General features: G+C 42.4%; 1 protein-coding gene across 1 annotated transcript in view; it reads right to left on the bottom strand.

Annotated features, from left to right (window-relative positions):
* Positions 1-20,358, bottom strand: part of MTUS2 (microtubule associated scaffold protein 2) — a 640,692-nt gene that overhangs the window by 145,236 nt on the left and 475,098 nt on the right. Inside the window, exon 10 of the mRNA XM_034665023.1 lies at positions 2,276-2,374. Coding sequence (XP_034520914.1) covers positions 2,276-2,374 — 99 coding nt within the window. The remainder of the gene's footprint in view (positions 1-2,275; positions 2,375-20,358) is intronic.

The raw sequence follows: 20,358 nt of genomic DNA, 5'->3' as shown, positions 1-20,358 counted from the left end.
GGCTGGTACTCTAAATCTTTGATTTAGTCTAGAGAATTTAGCTCATGTACATTCATTATGACGTCTTTAAACTCATTTCTAAGATCTTATTCTATTCTTTGAATCTCTCTCCTCTCCCTCTCTCCCTTCCTTTTAGCCTTCTCTCTTTTTTCCTTTTTCCTTTCTCCCTTTTTTGCCTTCACTTTCATTGACTGAAGTATTTTTTTCACCCCTCATTCCAACCATTTTCCCTCTACTGGTGCAGAACTATATGCTCTATGGTATTGATTATCCTCGAAGTTTTAATGCATATAGTTCGACTTAACAAAGCCTAAAATTACACAATACCTTTACTCTCTTCTCCTGGCATAGAAAAACCTTACTCATGGAGGCTTATTTCCTTGAGTGTTGATGATGTTACATTTTATTCTGCTATGTGCACACAAGTGCTACAGCATGTTAAACTGAATTTTCAGACCACAGTGGTAGCACGGATTCCAGCTCTTACCTTGAGGGAGGGCAGACTTGGGGTGAGGAATCCCTAAAGAAGAACTTCCCTACCTTCTGTCAGAGCCAAAGGTGCAAGAGGCTAGGCTCACCCTATGAGGTGAGTTTTATTTTTCTTCCTAATTCATCCAGTGAGGGTGTGACCCTTCGGAAATTCCAGATTTATGCAGGGTCCTCCCCTCCGACCTCCCACCCTATTTAGGCACACGGCTTTGTCTCCCGACCGTCTCACGTGTGGCAAGGGTTTCTTTCCTGTACATTTTCAATTAACTGGAAATATTAATAAGTTCTCTATTCTCCAAGCTTTCTAGTTAATAGAGTAGTGACTAAGAATGGAGTTGTGGGATTCAGAGTGGCTGGGATCAAAATGAGACTCTGCTACTTATTTCCTGTGACTTTGGGAAAATTAATGAAAATCTCTGTACCTCGATTTCCTCACATGTAAAGGGAGAGGCAATACTCGTGCCTGTCTCAGTCCCGGCAGGCATTAAATAAATTAAGACATTTAAAGAGCTTAGAACAGTACCTGGTATCCTGGGGTACAGTAAGAACTCAAACAGTAGCTGCTATTATTGCTACGATTTTCATGCTTAAAGAAAATGTTGTGAGGTTATATTGCATTCTGTTCTACAAAGGAGTTAATACCTTACAATATGAATTTTCATGATATAAGCCATTTTCCACTCTCAAGTGACATTACCTAGTTTATTCATATCTGAAGGTAAATAAATGCTTTCCTCATTGACAAAATTGCAAGTATTTGGTATCTGTTGCTTTTCTATTTTTCTTCTTTTTAGAAAATACTATTATCTCTGGAGGTGAAATCTTCACAGTCTGTTTTTCAATTATAAATTATTTCTACATGCTGTCNAGGTAAATAAATGCTTTCCTCATTGACAAAATTGCAAGTATTTGGTATCTGTTGCTTTTCTATTTTTCTTCTTTTTAGAAAATACTATTATCTCTGGAGGTGAAATCTTCACAGTCTGTTTTTCGATTATAAATTATTTCTACGTGCTGTTGGAACAGCAGATACTCCTACACAGAGAAGATTCTACCACTTAAAAGTAGCACGGTAACATTTCATTTTTTTTTATCATAAAACAATGCCAACAGCTGGTTCATTTCATCTTGAGTCAGAACACATCAGTGTATGTACGTCAAGCTCTGGAACATATCACACATATCACACGGGCCGGCACTGCTGCATTAACGACACACGAACCAAATAAATTACAAGTTCGAGCCTTCTCCCCAAATGACACCGATCACATTTCTTAAATACCTGGCGAATGAGGCTTGGTGGCTGAAGCCACAGTTCTCTTAGGAGATGAAACAGCAGGTTTGTTAACATCTTGGTCTTTCTGTACTTCTTTCTTTGATCCTAGAGAGAGTTTAGAAAGAGAAAAAGAAGGAAAGAGAGCTAGTTGTAATTAAAACAGTAACAGGAGTTGTTAGTGGAAAGGGAGGCGTCACAAAAGGCAAAGGGAACAAAATAATATTTGGGTGATTTGTTGCTATGGTCACCACCCCCTGTGCTCTAGGGATGACACACTCACTTAGAGCAAGGGGAATTTAGTTGTAGTGGTCAGGGGAATCAGCACACTGCTGCCTCTGATTTGATGAAAAACACCTCTGTCTCTGAAGGTCCCTGCACCCCAATGACTCTGACAAACTATCTGGGAATTAAAGTTGTACCGTCCTTAGCCACCAACTCAGCCTGCCTGCTCTTCCTGCCGCAACACATTTGCTGAAGACAGAGATGGAAGCCGNCACATTTCTTAAATACCTGGTGAATGAGGCTTGGTGGCTGAAGCCACAGTTCTCTTAGGAGATGAAACAGCAGGTTTGTTAACATCTTGGTCTTTCTGTACTTCTTTCTTTGATCCTAGAGAGAGTTTAGAAAGAGAAAAAGAAGGAAAGAGAGCTAGTTGTAATTAAAACAGTAACAGGAGTTGTTAGTGGAAAGGGAGGCGTCACAAAAGGCAAAGGGAACAAAATAATATTTGGGTGATTTGTTGCTATGGTCACCACCCCCTGTGCTCTAGGGATGACACACTCACTTAGAGCAAGGGGAACTTAGTTGTAGTAGTCAGGGGAATCAGCACACTGCTGCCTCTGATTTGATGAAAAACACCTCTGTCTCTGGAGGTCCCTGCACCCCAATGACTCTGACAAACTATCTGGGAATTAAAGTTGTACCGTCCTTAGCCACCAACTCAGCCTGCCTGCTCTTCCTGCCGCAACACATTTGCTGGAGACAGAGATGGAAGCCGAGCTGAACACGGCTGCTAATGACTTCGGCATCCCTGAGACCCTAGTCCCGGGGGACATGGTCTGCCTCTAATTAATTTCCATGCAGCTGGGCCACAGAGGTGACCTGGAGAGCCTTTGAGCTCTCGGCTGCAGCTGAGCCTTCGTGGAACCTGCTGGCAGAGCTGGCCCCAGCAGAATGGGATAACCTGAGAGCATGCTTTAACTGAGAACAGCGTGGGGATTGTCCTGAAATTATGTCCAGGACCACAATGAGGTTTCTCCGTGTATGCCGACCACAGACACTCTTCACATCACCTTCGTCAGAGGGGCCAGGGACAGCGGATGAAGGATTAGAGAAATAACACAGACCTGGATGTACCCAGGCCCACCTCCACTTCTGCACAATTTATTGNTTCGTCAGAGGGGCCAGGGACAGCGGATGAAGGATTAGAGAAATAACACAGACCTGGATGTACCCAGGCCCAACTCCACTTCTGCACAATTTATTATGTCATTTTTTTTAAAGATTTTATTTATTTATTCGACAGAGATAGAGACAGCCAGCGAGAGAGGGAACACAAGCAGGGGGAGTGGGAGAGGAAGAAGCAGGCTCATAGCAGAAGAGCCTGACGTGGGGCTCGATCCCATAATGCCGGGATCATGCCCTGAGCTGAAGGCAGACGCTTAACCGCTGTGCCACCCAGGCGCCCCCTATTATGTCATTTTAACAGTAAAGCTTGGGGATGGTTCCTGTGATACAGAACACGTCCCTGTTCCCACTCCCCAAAGCCTGCAACCGCACTCCTCTTCCAGAGCTAACTGCTTGTGGCAATTTGGTGGATTTTCTTCCAGACCTCTTTCTAGGTACTTATAAATATTATCTATACATATACAAACACAGCTCTTGGTTAGCTAAATGAATCGTATATTGCAATTTCTTTTTACCTACCCACATTTTTAAAAAAAGATTTTATTTATTTATTTATTTGACAGAGAGAGAGACAGCCAGCGAGAGAGGGAACACAAGTAGGGGGAGTGGGAGAGGAAGAAGGCTCCCAGCGGAGGAGCCTGATGTGGGGCTCANTGATGTGGGGCTCGATCCCCATAACTCCAGGATCACGCTCTGAGCCGAAGACAGACACTTAACGACTGTGCCACCCAGGCGCCCCTTACCTACCCACATTTTTAAAGATCTTTTTCTTATCAGTGTGTTTATAGATCTTTGAAAAAATGCCACATGTGAATAGGCAAAATGTACCACAATTCATTCCCTATCCTCCTACTGATGAACACTTAGATGGTTTGCAAGTTTTAGCTATTACAGTAGCTACATGTGCTGCAGTACACATTCTTCTACTTGTTTCTTTGCACACGGGGACCAGTATCTTTACAGGAAAAATACACGGGGGTGCTTTGCTGGATTGACAGTGCTCATTTGCTGTTTTGCTAGACACAGTCCAACAGTCTTCCACAAGGAGCTACTAATTTACTCTCCCAGCCAACAGTGCACGAAGGTAACTCTTTCCACATGCCCCAGACCCTACTGGCATCGAAGTCTCAATCATTTTAATTTTTGCCAGACACTTAGGGTCTTTTCATATTAGTCATGTGCATTACTTTGTTTGAAAATAGCCTAATTAAATCCTCTGCCTATTTTTCTTACTGATGTATTAAGAACTCTTCATTTATTCTGGGTATTAATCCTTTCTTTGTCTGCTATATAAATTATATTTTCCAGCCTTTCACTTTTTAAAATTTATTTATAGTATATTTCATTGCACTGTGATTTTAAATTTTAATATGTTCAAATATATCAATTTTCCCCTTTATATTAAAGCACCATTATAGATTATTTATATGTATGTGTGCATACATGTGTATGTGCATGTGTGTATATATGATGGTGGGGAGAGATGATTCCAGGAGTTTGCAGAGAGAGGCAGGTTTCTGGATCCAACCTCTCCATCTTTCATTCTTTTCTGGCCTGCCTGGGCTCCCACTTGCCCCACACCGCTGGACCTGCCTCATCACCTCTCCATCCTCGCTCACTGGCCTTCTGCTCGTCACCCCACACACCTGTCACCTTCACTGCTTTTCAACAGACTCTTTTAGTCTCATTGATTGAACTCTATTCTAAAGCCCGAATTCTCTTTTGTATTTCTCCCCCGTTGCTTTTTTCTTCCTACTTTTATTATGCTTCACGGCATTGAGTTAACATACCCCCAGTCTTTCCCATCTCAGTAAGTGGCACCATCACTCACTCACTATGCTCAGGTCCCAACACTAGGAGTCATCTTGCTTTGTGTCATTGTTCCCTGCCCCCACTCGGCCCATTAGCAAAGCTTGTTGGTTCTCCTCTGAGTACATCCCAGGGCTTACCACTTCCCTCCCTTCTGCTGCCTCTGCAGAGCCCAACGCCCCCACTTCCTCGTGGCCCCCGCCCCCCCACTAGAGTCTCCTACCTGATCTACTGTTCCCACTCCCGCTCCTTTACACCTCATTCTCCCAGAGCAGCAGATGAATTGCTTCAAATCTAAGTTAGTTAGCAAGTGATTCCCAATCTCGAAACCCTTCAATCACCTCCCAAGATACTCAGAATGAACTGTAAACTCCTTGTTACATCTATGAGGCCCTGTAGACCAGCTCTAGCCAATAGAAATACAATATGAGCCACTTGTATCATTTAAAATTTCCTAGTAACAACATTCAAAAAGTAAAAAGTATAGTGAAATTAATTGTAATAACATTTTTGATTTAACCCAACATATTCAGTATCACTCCAACATCTGGCACTGGCCACATTTTGAGTTCTCAATAATGGCTCACGAGCCCCTGGCCACCATACCAAGCAGCTCAGCCCCAGATGATCTGGTCTCCGGCCTACTTCACACACTGTGGTAGTTAACTTTATGTGTCCACTGGACTGGGCCACGGGGTGCCCAGACATTTGGTCAAACGTTTTTCTGGGTATTCCTAGATGAGATTAAATTTAAATTGGTAGACTGAAGAAAGCAGACTGCCCTCCCCAACGGGAGTAGGTGTCCTAGGATCTGCTGAAGGCCTGAGCAGAACAAAAGGCTGACTAAGAAGGAACTTCACATGCCTGACGGTTGAGCTGGGACATCAGTCTTCTGCCCTGGGACTGGAACTTAACACCATCAGCTGTCTCTGGGTCTCTGGCTTGCTGACTGCAGACTTGGGGACTTCTCAATCTCCATAAACATGTGAGCCAATGCCTCATAAGAAATCTCTTTATAGGGGCACGTGGGTGGCTCAGTTGGTTAAGTGACTGCCTTCAGCTTGGGTCATGATCCTGGAGTCCCAGGATTGAGTCCGGCATCGGGCTCCCTGCTTAGCAAGGAATCTGCTTCTCCCTCTGACCCTCCCCCCCTCATGATCTCTCTCTCAAATAAATAAATAAAATCTTTATTAAAAAAAATAAATCTATATATATAAAGTGTTTACTTATACTAACAGATACTATATTATATAATACATAAATTATGTATATAACATAGCTACATATTCTATATATTCTGTCTCTAGATAAAATGTATTACACGTACGTGTATGTATGTCCTATAGGTTCTGTTTCTCTGGTTCTGTTTCTAAGACATACGTGGCATCACTCCACCCCTGCTCACGCACTCGGGCCATATAGTGCCAGGCTCACTGGTGCTCAAACAAGCCACAGCTCCTCCCATTCTCCATTCATCTCCATTTAGCTGGAGTTCCTTCTGCACAGAACATGTTTCCCTGAGACCTTGAGCGTGGTTCACGCATCCATTCATTCAGGTATCTGCACAAATGGTAATCTTCAGAGAGGCCGTGCCTGACACCACAGAAGAAACAGCCCTCCTGCCCCGACACTCTGCCCTTCACTTGCTTCATTCTTCTTGAGAGCATGTATCGTAGCCTAAATACATGATACCCTCCTCTGTTTGTTTATTGTCTACCTTTCACACTAGATCATAAGCATCAATCACAGGGCCACACCCATCCTGGCCCAGCGTGGTCATTCAGTCAACTCCACCTCCTGTCCATTCCCTTCCACTGGGCTTCTTTCAAGGCGTCCTGCCCTGGCACGTCAGGGCTTACAGAAGGCTGGAACCTGGGGTCCTGAAAGCCACCACTTCACTCCACTGAAGCCAGACCCACCCTTCAGAGAACCCAATCTATGGCTCACTTTATTCTTCTTATCCCTCCTTCTGCTCAGATTTTAGGTATCAACAAATACGGAAAGGTACTGAGACTCATGGGAGCTGAGAAGAGAAATGTTAAAAGCCAAAAGTCTGCATTAAACACATTAGAAGAAAATGAAACATGAATATTTATTCAGTGTTTCAATTCATTCGGCCTTCATGGAGTGCAATTTGGCTGCTTCTATCAAAAATTTAAATATTGATATACTTGACCTAGCAATTCTGCTCCTACAGATCTCTCTCTTTGGAGCTTCTGAGTGTTACCTTCCACGGCAAAGGGGTTCTGCAGCTGTGCTTAAGTGAAAAAATTCTGTGCAAAGAGACTTCATACATTATTCACAATAATGAATTCAACAAAATGCACACTGGGAAATGGTTAAATAAATTGTGGTATATCCACGCCATGTACTTTCATGCAGTCGTTAAAAAGAACAAAGTAGCTCCATACCGCACCAGCACGGAAGATGTCCGTGATACAGAGAAGGGCTGGCTGTTGAACACTATACGTGGTATTATCCCATTTTTATAATACAAAATGTTATCTGTATTATACTTTTAGCTATATAAGAGGATGTGAAAGATAGGGCAGCAGGATTGAGGGGGTTTTACTTTTTATTTTTTATAATGACCACACATTACCTTTATAATAAGAAATGAACAATAAAAGCAGTGAAACCAAAACCAAAATGAAAATAATGTGTCTGATCCATGAAAGGATGAGGAGAGAAAGCAGCCCAGTGCAAACAACTCTAGAAGAACAACTTTGATGGAAGGTTTCATGGTCCCTCCCCCAGGAACACAGGGCTGCCTAGAAAACTCCTGCGTGGTTCTTGGAATTCTTGATGGCACAGAAAATTACAGCAATTAGTCAAGGCTTTCAGTACTTTTTGCAGTTTTCTTGCAATCCAGACTCAGCCTTAATGATTTTGAAGTGCACCATAAGCTTTCACCTAACTCTGTAAGACCTCTGAATATCTAAGAATGCCACAGTAGGCTGTGGTTTCATGGTTTTCCTCCTGTCCCTCTGGACACTCTCTCTCTCCTTCACTGTGGCTTCCTCCTTCACCTGCACCTGAGTAAAGCTGTTCCAGGGTTCTGTCTCTGCTTTCTCCCGGTCTACTCTTCTGCATGCTCCTGACCACTCAGCATGCTTGCACCACCACGTTGCACACGCTGCTGACAATCAACTCTGTCTTTCCAGTCCAGATGGGCTCAGACAGCTTTCCTGAGAGCCAGACCTGTTTTTTCTGCAGCCAACTAGACATTACCACAACCTACTAGACGACCGGATCACCACGCCCCAACTGGAATGAATTTTCTTCTTCTCAAATAACTCCTCTTCCTAGATTTTCATTCCTGATCAGTCATTCGCCTGGTCACCAAAACCAGAAGCCAGCGAGTCCTCTTCTTTACGCTCCCACATCGAATCAGCCACTACTTGTCTGCCTTGTAAAGCAGCGCCTGTGTCTGGCCCTGTCCCCATTCCCACTTTTTACCCAGCTCAGTTCTCATCATTTCTCACTGGGAGAGTTAGAAAATCTTCTAAGTGATTTCTTGGTCCTGTGTCTTACCTTCTTCATGTTTACCAGACTCATCCTTCTTATCAGTGCTAGGGAGACCTTTCCTAATCATTAACCAGATCACATGATTTTCCTTTTGAAGCCTCTCCAAAGCTTTCCATGGTCTTCCGTAGCAAGTCCCGACTCTATGGCATGGGATACACAACCTCCAGGGTCCCGTCCCCCGCCTCCTGCCCCCCCCCCGTGGTGACAGCGCAGTTTCCATGTGACATTCTATGTTCACCGAGGCTGTCGTCATAGGCTGGGGTGCTCGATCCCTCCTTTCTTGGCTTTGGCTCACTCCTAATCATCCTCAAATTCAGCTCACCTCTCTTCACTGAAGGCTTCTCTGTTATTCCCTGCTGCCATTGGGACAAATGACCACAAACGAGTGGTTTAAAACAACACAAATCTATTCTCTTATAGTTCTGGGAGGCCAGAAGCACGGAGTCAGTCTCACTAGGCTAAATGCGCCAGCAGGGCTGATTCTTTCCGGAAGTTTCAGGGAAGAATCTGTTTCCTTGCCTTTTTCGGCTTCCAGTGTTCCGGTGCCTTCCTTCAAGGCACATCACTCTGATCTCTGCTTCTGCCCTCACATCTCCTTCTCCAACTACTTCTGTCTTCCGCTTAGGAGGACCCTTGTGATTACACTGGGTCCACCCAGCTAATGCAGGATGATCTCCCCATCTCAAGACCCTTAACTTAAGCGCAGCGGCAAAGCCCCAAAGGCCATGGAAGGTGACACTCAGCCGTTCCAGTGATTAGGGCATTAATTAGCCTCTGATAATACCTTCTGTGTCTAACTGAATGAATAAATAAGGAAACTCTTTTTACTCACCAAAAAAGCACAATTTCTTGGTCCTTACTAGTCTCCTGCATCCCCATCACTCATATATGAAGCTTTTCCTAATTTCCCCAACTCCTCTTGAATAGTTGTCTTTCCTCAAACCCCATTCAACCTTCCTGTTTTCTTTCCCCCAGTGCAGACTATATTCCTCCAGTGGACGTCCCTCGTTTGGCCTGACCAGCTGCTTTTAACAGCAGCCATGCTCACATCCGGGAACTAACCCTTCCCTCCACACGGGTCACGTGATGGTGTGTGTGGGCGGGGGCAATGACACCCCTGGGTCTGGAGGTGGGCCTGAGACCCAGGCCTGCCCAATCAGAGCTCTGCATCACGCTGGAGTGACAGAGCATCCTGGTTTGAGAAGGAAAACAAAATCCAGATTGGGATAAAGATGAAAAAATCTTACAAATTTTGCTGGAATTACTAGAAAAGAATTCTTTTTCTGAAAGATGCCTGAACTGGTGGGTTATAAGCCTGAACTGCCCTTGACTATCTCTGACTCTGTGGGGAGAGCTTTGTGAAGCAGCAGCCAAGAGAGCAGAACGTAGGGACAGGAGACAAAAACAACAACAACAAAAAACCATTCACGATGTCACTGTTTAAGGAGCTGGGTACAGCCCTACCTCACATTAACAATATCACCTGAACTTTTCAGCTATGTGAGCCCAAATCCTTCTGACCTTTTGCATTCTCTTTTGCCTACGGCAGTTTGATTAGGCTTTTGTGACTTGCGATGAGACAAGGCCAGAGAAGGTCAGCTAGAGAAAATAGCTCCTTAACAATCACATATACATGCTCATCTCTTATGGGTTTGTAATCGGACAAAACTACTTCTCGTGTACCTCAGTGACCTTCTGCACATGGAGATTCAGAGCTCTATAAAAGAATGTATGTATACAAAATCCAGAGCCCTATCGGTGGTGCTTTTGGGGTGGAAGGGCAAAGGCGCCAGGAGAGGGAAGAAATGTCAGCTTCACTGGTATCAAAGGATAAGATCATAGCTTTGATTTGAAACCCTGTTACTTATCATATCACCCCAGTGCAGACAATTACGATATGTTCAAATGGTCCTAAAGTGTTACGCTATATATAAAGCAGCAAAAAGCCTCCCAAAGGTCTAAGTTGAAGTGTTCTGCCTGACAACCCATACACAGTTGCTCAGGAAAAAAAAAAGAAGAAGAATAGTGTAAAAGCTCAGTTTCTCACATGGACAAGGCCTTCCACAGTGACATGAGTGACTGTGGCAGCTGCTGGGAGAAGACCCATTTTGTGTTTTATTCCTGAGCTGGACATCATAAAAGTTACTAAGACCCCGTTCATCATGGGTGCTTGAGGCAGAGACCACTTGCCCGGCTGCGTGGGAGCCGTGAGGATACGAGGAAAGCTGCCCAGTCAAGAATGATGGGCTTGCTCTGAGAATGAGGCTGGCATCTTAAAAACAAATGTAATGGCAAATGACGGTGGGGTCATTCAGGGTTCTGACTAAGAACCTTGAAATGGGGGAAAAATAGATTTAAGATAATGGTTAGAAGAACGCTATATACTTCTTTCATAAAACTAATTAAGCATGTCAGAAAAATCAAAGGGAATTTTTACAGGCTCTGAATCTCACACACAATAGGCCACGTGTGCATGCGAGTCAATCTCAGTATACGTAAGGAAAGATAGGAAACAAGAAAGGATAAAGAAATACACACAGCAATAGACTTTCCCCCCCACCTTTCAAACATTCACACACTATGCACCTGTCAAAGCCGAGGTAATAGGGCTGATTCTTTCCTGGCCCTATGGACCCTCTCCCAGACAAGGAACATGAAAAACCATGGAAGGAAGATGGAGAGAAGCCAGAAGAAAAATGAAATGCAAACATGGCTACAATGCAAGTAATTATTATTGGGCCAGTGTAACTGAAAAGAGGTAAATTGGAAAAAAATGAATGATGTAACCAGGAAGCAGAGACCCTGATCTCACTTGTAAGACAAATGTTATGTGGGAACATTTCAATGGAAGATTTATAGAGTTTGAATAGAATGAAGTACAGGAACATTATCTAGATAGGACTGTATCAAACAATATAACCCCCCCAGCCCCAATTTACTCTTACTCATTCATTATGAAACACCAAATATGCATCAGGCACTGTTCCAGTGAAAGAGAGTGGTATGAGCTGTCAGGGAGGTTATACTTTCGTTGAATGTATATATTTGTGTTTATAAATGCCAGGAACTAGCTTGCAGTTGCTTCCGTGTATATTATCTCACTTTACCCTACTCCTAAACTCTGTTGCTATTGTTACTGGTCATTACTTTGCAAATGACGAAAGTGAAGGTATGGAGGTTGTAACATAACCATTATTTACCAGTACGTGGCTGAGCCAAGCTCTGAACCTGTGACTTCCTGCCCTCGTTTTAGTCTGCATTTCATTGTACTGCAATGGTCCCAGTGAGTCCTATGGCCTGCCTGCCCACCTGTATTCAGAAGCACAATGAATCCAGGTGAGACTGACCCCATATGAGAGTCTAAAGGAAAATAGGATGGGGCCAGAGTAAGAACGCTCAGAGTGGAGTCAGGGGAGAGGGCAAGAGCACATAGATGCTGGAGGTCTTCTATTTTGGGCAGGGACTAAGAGACCAGAGAACAGGTCAAGACATTAGCTTTCTAAAGCTGGAAGCCAGTGAATCCCTACTTCCTTTCTACCCCGTGACCCAGCCTTCCTCTCTTTGACCCTCAGTCCACACTGCATGGAACTCCTCACCCTTTGGTAAATAATCCCCCTCTTCTGCTTTCATCCTCAATCTCTCCCAGAGCAAACTTCTCAAATGGCCACTTGTCCTCATCCTCTTCACCCAATTTATCTTTGAGTCAGGAGATCTCTTTCAAACTATCTAATATCCCACCAGAACTTGAAACCTCCATGCTCATGTGAAACCCCTTTTCCTTTGATGTTCTAATGTTCTGGCTGGTCTACACTAACACTGTTCCCTGTTGTCACCTATAGCAAGGTTACTGTCCTGCACTTACCCCCAGGTATGGACTTCCTGTTTACCCCAGGCCCTCCCATCACCCTAGAAACATCAATGATCTCATGTATAACTCATCTGACATCCCAGCCTTTCAGTCTTTTGACATCTGCTACTCCTGCCAGGCACCTTTAATCAGGACCCCTGGGCATCACCCTGGACCTTTTCATCAGTTAGAACTTCACCTATGAAATTCACATATTCCACTTTTGGAATACAACCTTCTCTCCTCCAGCCATCTCACTATGTTACTGCCTCTCCATCAGTTCATTTCCCTAATCTAGACTATGAATCTATTTACTCCCAAACTACGAGGCTGTTCCTGTCTTCACCTCCTTTCATATCCAATCTAAAGTTGATCCCAATGTCCTTCATTTCTACTATCCTCCTCTCCATACCTCTTGCTCTAATATCAGAGACCACCATGGTCACAACTGTCTGCAGAGCCCAACCCTAGCCTTACCAAGTTGTCTCCTGCCACTAGTCCAGCTAGAAGACACAATGACATAGATGGGGCCATCAAATTTACAGTCACCAGCTATAACTGCAGCCATGACATGGGCCAGTAATTCTACTTTTTCTCTTCGTCTTTTATATTCCTCTTTTAAAAAAAAACAACAACAAAGTTCTACCTCTGAACCTTTCTAAAAGATCATTTCATAGGTTTAAACAAAACCTAGCAATATCCCACCCTCCATATGCCCAATTCGTACTCATCACTTTCAATTTTTTCAGCTATTTTTCCTAGTATTTATCTCCATGTATCTAAGTAACAGGTTTATACAGCTATTTCTTGATATTTACATTTTAGACATATTTTTATATCTTCCTACTACAGAAAATAACAATTTTGCTTCTACACTACCTCCCTCATCAATAGAGTTGTACCATAATTTTTGATTAGGTCAAAATTCACTGTCCATTTTGTTACAATTACATGAATATTATTCTCAATTGAGCAGTTTTCTTACTTGTATGACTTTTTGTTTCCCCTGGATTTAATAACTGCCTTGGTTTTTGTTTGCTTAGATTTCTATATATATTTTGCTAATTCTCCACCAAAACACTCTATCAGAGCACAAGTCTCTTCTCACAGTCATATAAAAGGTTCCATTTTATTTTCCTGAAACCCTCAATTCTCCATTTTGTTCTGGACTGGTAATTTCTATGACTGTTGCAGAGCTGTCATCCTAAAACCTCACTTAATCATCATTCTGGGAAATTCCTTTGTAGGGTCCCTTTTTTCTGGACCTCATGTCTTCCTTTTTCTTGGTCTGCTTCCTTATTCTGGTAGAACTCATTTCGTTGTTGAGGTTCTAGAGAAATGTACATAAGAGGCAAATTATCTGACATCATCCATGGCTGAAAATTTCTTCGTATAATTGATCGACTTAATTCAGAATTCTAAAATGGTAATCATTTCCCCAGAACTGTGAAGGGATTTCTTGTTCAGCTTGCAGGGCTGCTATTGAAGAGTCTGATGCCATTATAAATTTCAACCTTTTGTATGTGATCTGTTTGCACTCTTGGGAAGCTCTTGTTGTCTCTTCTTTTCCCCCAGTGTTTGGAATTTCATACTGATATGTCCTTGGTGTGGGTCTTTTCCCATTAATTGTACTGGGCACTTGATAGGTTCTTTTAGTCTGCAAACCCTCATCCTATGAGTTCTGGGAAATTTCTTGAAGTGTTATTTTGGCAATTTCCTCCCCTCTGACTTCTCTGTTTCCTTTTTATGGAACTCCTATTATTTGTACTCCAAATTCATATCTATCAATCAATTGATAGATTTAAACACACACACATACCCATCCTATATATAAATGTCTCTTTTTGGATATCTCCCATGCACATGATACTTAAGATAACCGAAATTGAACTTGTCACCTAACAAAACTTCTTCTCAGTCCTGCCTTCTCTCAGGAAATGTGTTTTAGGGCTAAACCAGAAATGTTGATTTCATCCTCCTTTCCTCCCTTTCTCTCACTTCTTCACATGTAATAAAATGCCAAATCTGGCTCCTTTGGAGCAGTCTCCTTCCTCCCTTTATCTCCAGTTATCTGCTCCAACTTATCCTTCAGATCTCAACCTAGAGGTCTCTATACGGCTACTATGCTCTGTGGTTACAACTTTATTATGCTATAGACCTTCTACCCATCTATATTCCCCATTAGACAACACATTACAGGAGAATTGCCCACTCAGTAAATATTCATACGCAAATGAGTTGGTTATTATTACTAACTAATTATGTTCTTCCTCTGTGGGAAATGAAATCAACCTTCAGATTAGATAGATTCCTGACATTTTGAAATCTCTTCTTATTTCCTTCATCTTATTTCTTCTCCTGTACTTCTCTCTCCCTACATAATAAACAGGCATGTCTTAAGTGAGTAATGAGAAATCACTTTACACACTGTTAGAAACAAAATGAGTAAAGCTCTGAATATGATGGATTTGTGGGAAGAAAATAACCAGCTCTCCTGGGGAATCAAGACACTGCATGATCTATTAGGTGCTGAGAAGATGTGAATAAGTAAGTTGTGGGGGGAAAATACTTTGTATTTTTCAAACTATACAAACAGAGATTAAGGTTTTATCCATTGTGGCAGTTTTAGTGAGGTAAGCCCAAATGAAAGAAATGGTCTGGATTATTTGTCTCATGCAACCTAATGATTTACTTTCACATTAATTTTAAGGTGCAATAAAATTGTGCTTTTCAGAGCTAACATTTTCCGCATATAAATAAAAATCCCTAGCATCATCTAGTTAGTACCCTCATGATAGTATTCTGCTTTTTTATTCCACAGGCTGCATCAGTCCTTTCTTATTTTCTGAACTATTCATTCCTTTAATGGTCCCTCACATTCCTTTATTCATTCATTCATCATGTATTTATTGAGCGGCTCCATTGTACTTTATATGGTATTAGCTGTTGCAGATTTCAAGGTGAAAAGACAAAATCCTTCCCCTGAAAGTCACCGATTAGTGGGACATGTAAATAAGTACTGACAAGATAATGTAGCAAGTGCCAGCCTGGAGGCCTGAGTAAAGATTTCTCTCTGGGAGCTCCCAGGAGAAGTCAGGTAGGGTTTCCCTGAAGAAGGTTACTCTTGAGCTGAGATGTGAAGTATGCAGAAGAATGCCAAGAAGGAAAGAGTACAATCAGGTGGAGGAATCACGTGCAAAGATACAAGGGGTATAGGGCCAAGCCCACTCAGGGCCAGGACGGTGGAGTATGAGACTGAAAGGTTTGCATCTTGGGTCTAGCCTACCTTGTCTCTGGCCCTTCCAGCAACTCCCACTTTACTAGCAAGATGCATATTCTCACTGTTTCCGCCCAGCATTTCTGAATTCCCCTGAAAATCCAAAGGAAGGCTAAAAAATACCACTGTTCAGTTAAATACTTAATGTGCTACATATATACTTCGTTTTCTTTTTTACAAATGCGAAATTATAAATGAGGTTGAATGGCCAATGAATGGAATGATGGCCAGTGAAAAAAACAAAGTAAACAGGAGGTTGAACTGTTACTGGCTGCTAGTGCATGGAGTTTAAGTTTTCTGGCTAAGGTGGCAGATCAAGACTCAGTCATCACTTGGAAATACGTTATTTCCATTTTTATAAAATGTTACATGTTCATTGTAGAAAAATGAGAAAATACCATTTTTCCTCATTTCTGCCATTTTCTCACCTAGCAACAACCTATGAGAACTCATTGAAATGCATTATTTTGGACCACATTATATGTGTATATGTATTTTTTCTTAATATTATAATACAGTTTTAAACACTTTTTATTGTGAAATATAATACTTAAAACTTAGTTGTATAGTTTAACAAGCAATTAAAGTTGTATAGTTTAAAAAGCAATTAAAAGCAAACACTCATGAAGTTGTTATACAGGTCAAGAACTGGAACATTCGGACATTAATGGCACTCAAAGCTCCTCATGTCTCAGGCTTCTTCCTTCTCACTTGGGGAAGCCACTGTCATGCTGTTTTTGGTCATGATTCCTTGCTTTCCTTTGCTATGCCACATGCACCCTTAAGCAATATCCTTAAGTCGGCTAAGTCTTAAACTTTATATCAGTGAGACGATACTGTGACTATTTTGCTGTCTTGCAATTTGTACTACACGTTGTAACATTTGTGCTGCCCTAGTCCATGGTCACTGCAAAATAGTGATCTGTGGTGTTCACATATTACAGTGTAGTTAGTTGTTTGTTCTGATAGAAGTTTGAGGTACTACCACTTCTAGTTTTTAGCGGTTACAAGCAATGCTCCTTTGAACATCCTTGTATGAGTCTCCTGAGACACCTGTGTGCAGCTCTCATATATATACATGCAGAATTCTTAACGTCAGGCAGGTGCAAACATTACAAGACAATGCCACACGGTTTTCCAAAGGGGCTACATCCATTTTCCTGTTTCCTGGCCGGACTATATGGGAATCTGTCCTGTACTGTATCTTCACCATAGGGAAGGTCAGATTCTAAGAGGTCCCGTTCTGATGTGTGTACATCCCACTGTGATTTGAACTGCATTCTCCTGGTTACCAATGCAGTTCAACACCCTCTTCATATATAAATGGAACATTTACATTTTTCTTTTGTGGCATGTTGGCCAAGTCTTCTGTTCCTTTTTTGCCTGCTTTGTTTTGCGCTGACTTGTGGGAGTTACAATATAATCTTGTAACCTTTTAAAGAACTTAATGTGTTATGATCATCTTTCATGAGAATATTCATCCACAATATTTTTCAAATGGAAACTGACTGCTAATTTGGTAGTTTAACTCATAATTGAGAGAGTAGACATTATAGACTAGGAGCTGTGGTTAAAAACACCAATTATTTTGAAGCTGGAGTAGGAAGTAGGAAAAAGACATCATGGGGAAGAGGTTGTTTAGCATATATTAGCATATCTGCTTAGGGCCCAGACCCTCAGCTCTATTGTTTGCTTAGTTGTGTGACCTCAGGCAGGTTTCTTAAACTCTCTGAGCTTTGTTTCCTCAGGTATAAAATGGGCAATAATAACTGTAAGCTCCAACACTAGGGAAGAATACAATGGTATAGTGCATTAAAAATGCTTAACATAATGCCAAGCACTTATTAAGCATGCCGAAAAACAGTACTTATTAGCAGTAATAACAATTAAGTTAATACATAATTATTAGAGATATTTGTCTAGAACCTGTAGATTACAAGCACTGTACTGGTGTATGAAATCATTAGTGAATGAAGTTGCTATTATTCTCCTTTTTCCAATGAGGTATCCGAGGTCAGAAAGGTTCAGAAATAAAATCAAGGTCACACAGCCATTAAAGGTGTGACCACAACCGGAATCTGTGTCTAACTTCAAAGCTCACTTCCTAGTTCCTCTGCCATCCACATTCTACGTGAAAGAAATTCACTGTAACTTATTAATAAAGTTGTTCCACTCACTAGAACAAAGAGAGAAAGAAATATGTTCAAGGTGGCTTTTGTTTTTTAAAATCTAGAGAGGTATAGCCAATTAAAAAAAAGAATCCAATTTTTTGATTTTTAAATAAAGGCCCTAGAACGTGTCATTTTTTTTAATGATTTTTTAAATTATATTATGTTAATCACCATACAGTACATCCCCGGATTCCGATGTAAAGTTCGATGATTCATTAGTTGCATATAACACCCAGTGCAATACGTGCCCTCCTTACTACCCATCACCAGACTATCCCATTCCCCCACCCCCCTCCCCTCTGAAGTCTTCAATTTGTTTCTCATAATCCATAGTCTCTCATGTTTCATTCCCCCTTCTGATTACCCCCCCTTTCTTTATCCCTTAGAACGTGTCATTTTTTTCCCCAGGTCATGGCACAACAGTGCTGCATGCTGGCAGCCAGCGCAGGCTGAGCCTCTGCTCGGTGGTGCTGGTCACAGCTGCCACGAGAGGAGGCCCATCACTGTCAGAATTACCCAGTGCCAGGGCTACAAAATGGGCCCTGGGTGCAAGTGGGAGCCTTGCAGTCTGTTGCCCAGGCTTGAAATCAACCCTGACATCTGGTTTTGTTACTTTGGGCAAATTACTTGATTTCTCTAATCCAGCTTCCTAATCTAGAAAATAGGGTTAAGAATAGTACCTGTGTATCATAGACTATAAGTGAGAAGAAAATGAGATGACAAGTATGGCTAAGTATACAGTAAGTACTCAGTAAGTGGTGACGAGTACTATAATTGCTCATCAATGAGCCACACCTCGATTTGGCCTGTATAATATTTAACCCATTGTCCCAGCTTGGATCCACAGCATGACACTGTCACGTTGGTTTAAGATGCATATACTGAATAATCAGACATTCCGCTTTTATCCGTTCCCCAGCTCTCCCCTGCCATGTAGACTGTTCAAGAGTCAGAGCTTCTCCTGAGCTAGAGGACCCTGTATTTCAGGGTCCTGTCTCTGGTGGCCATATACTGGCTTCTCAAAATGGGGCTGAGGAAACCTCAGGGAAGCCATAAATAAATGAAATGACACATGGTTTCAGGCAAATTGCTTTTCCTTATCCGACACAAGAACAGTTCTAACCACATTCAGGCTCCTTGGGGGTCTCATCTTTCCTCCAAGCCCTTCCATAACAAATATGACTTCCTTTATAAGAGGAATTCTACTTGATCGTCTCATGGTATTACATATTCTAAAGTCCTACATCCTACTCAATGTCATATTTAATCAGCCAATCTTCCAATAGATAAATGAATGTAGGGGATTAGAAAAAGAAGAGGCTTTGGAGGAAGACCTCAACTAAAATCTTGAGTTGGCTACACAGTAACTCTGACATGCGGAAAGTCACATTTCATCATCTTTAGAAATGAGGAAAGGTACTCCACAGTGTTGCTCTGGTGTTTAGGAAGAGCATGAGTTTAAAGCACTTAGGGCAGAGTCTAGCACATAATACTAGGCAATAAATTGTAGAGCTCACACTCATGATGACGGTGGTGGTCATCAAGATGGTCAAGACCTAGGCTAGTGAAGGACTCATCATAGCTAAGAAATCAATACATGGTCATCTTGAATGAGAATCAGATGTCTGGCAAGTGACTGGGAGGGGCAGGGCAAGGAGAAAGGCATCACTGAGGGAACAGTTTGAATGAGGAAAGGCACAGGGACATAAAGTGTCTTGGCTTACTCAGAAAACCAGAGGTGCAATGTGGTGGCGTGAAAGAAAGAAGGCTGAAGTGTTAGGCAGGCACAGCTCAGAAAGGGTCTATGCCAGGCCAGGTAAAACCATACCCCACAGAGCTAACGAGGTTAAAACCGTCCCTAGCAAGACCTCCGTGGACCTCCCCACCTTCTTCTTCACAGGAACATCAACCCTATGTTTTAGTGGCAAGCAACGGGAAGAACTCTGGCTGGCCTAGGCGTGTGGCCTCGACCACTGGGGGCCAGATGGAACGTAGGGTGTCTGACAGTTACCTCTACCTCATTATAATATTAAAATCTCCACCCAAGGAAGCGCACAAAGCTCATACAAAACATGATGCCTGTATAGGCATGTTTCCTAAGTATGCATGCAAGACCTTATGGCCATCTCTACATGCAAGGACTAAACTCCCCTTTCTACGTATTTATCGTAAACCTAAACAAAAGAAACCTATTTGCCCCACTTGGAGAGTCACGGCTTTGTAAGTTACTCCCTCAATCTCTTTATTTGCTGCAAATAAAGTCTACTTTGTGCCACAGCTCCACCTGGTGTAGTCTCTGCCTGTAACTCACCAAAGAGCAAAGTCACGTTAGTTCGGTTAGACGTGGAGTCTGGATCTGTGCCTGTAGGTAAAGGGGAGCCACCAAAGGTCCTAAGCAGAGGAGTAAGGGGACTAGATTTGCCTTTAGAAAGGTGAAAGCCTGCTGCCAGCAGTGGGGGAGGTGGGAGGGAGGGATTTAGATGCCTATGGACTAGGCTGGTTGGGTGATTATTGACTAATACAGTGTGGGGCCCAAAGTAGTTCTCAAATCAAC

Source organism: Ailuropoda melanoleuca, chromosome 7 (genome assembly GCF_002007445.2).
Source record: "Ailuropoda melanoleuca isolate Jingjing chromosome 7, ASM200744v2, whole genome shotgun sequence".
In the NCBI taxonomy this organism is placed as follows: Eukaryota; Metazoa; Chordata; class Mammalia; order Carnivora; family Ursidae; genus Ailuropoda; species Ailuropoda melanoleuca.
Note: the sequence above shows the minus strand (reverse complement) of the source record. Positions and strands in the feature narration are given on the sequence as shown.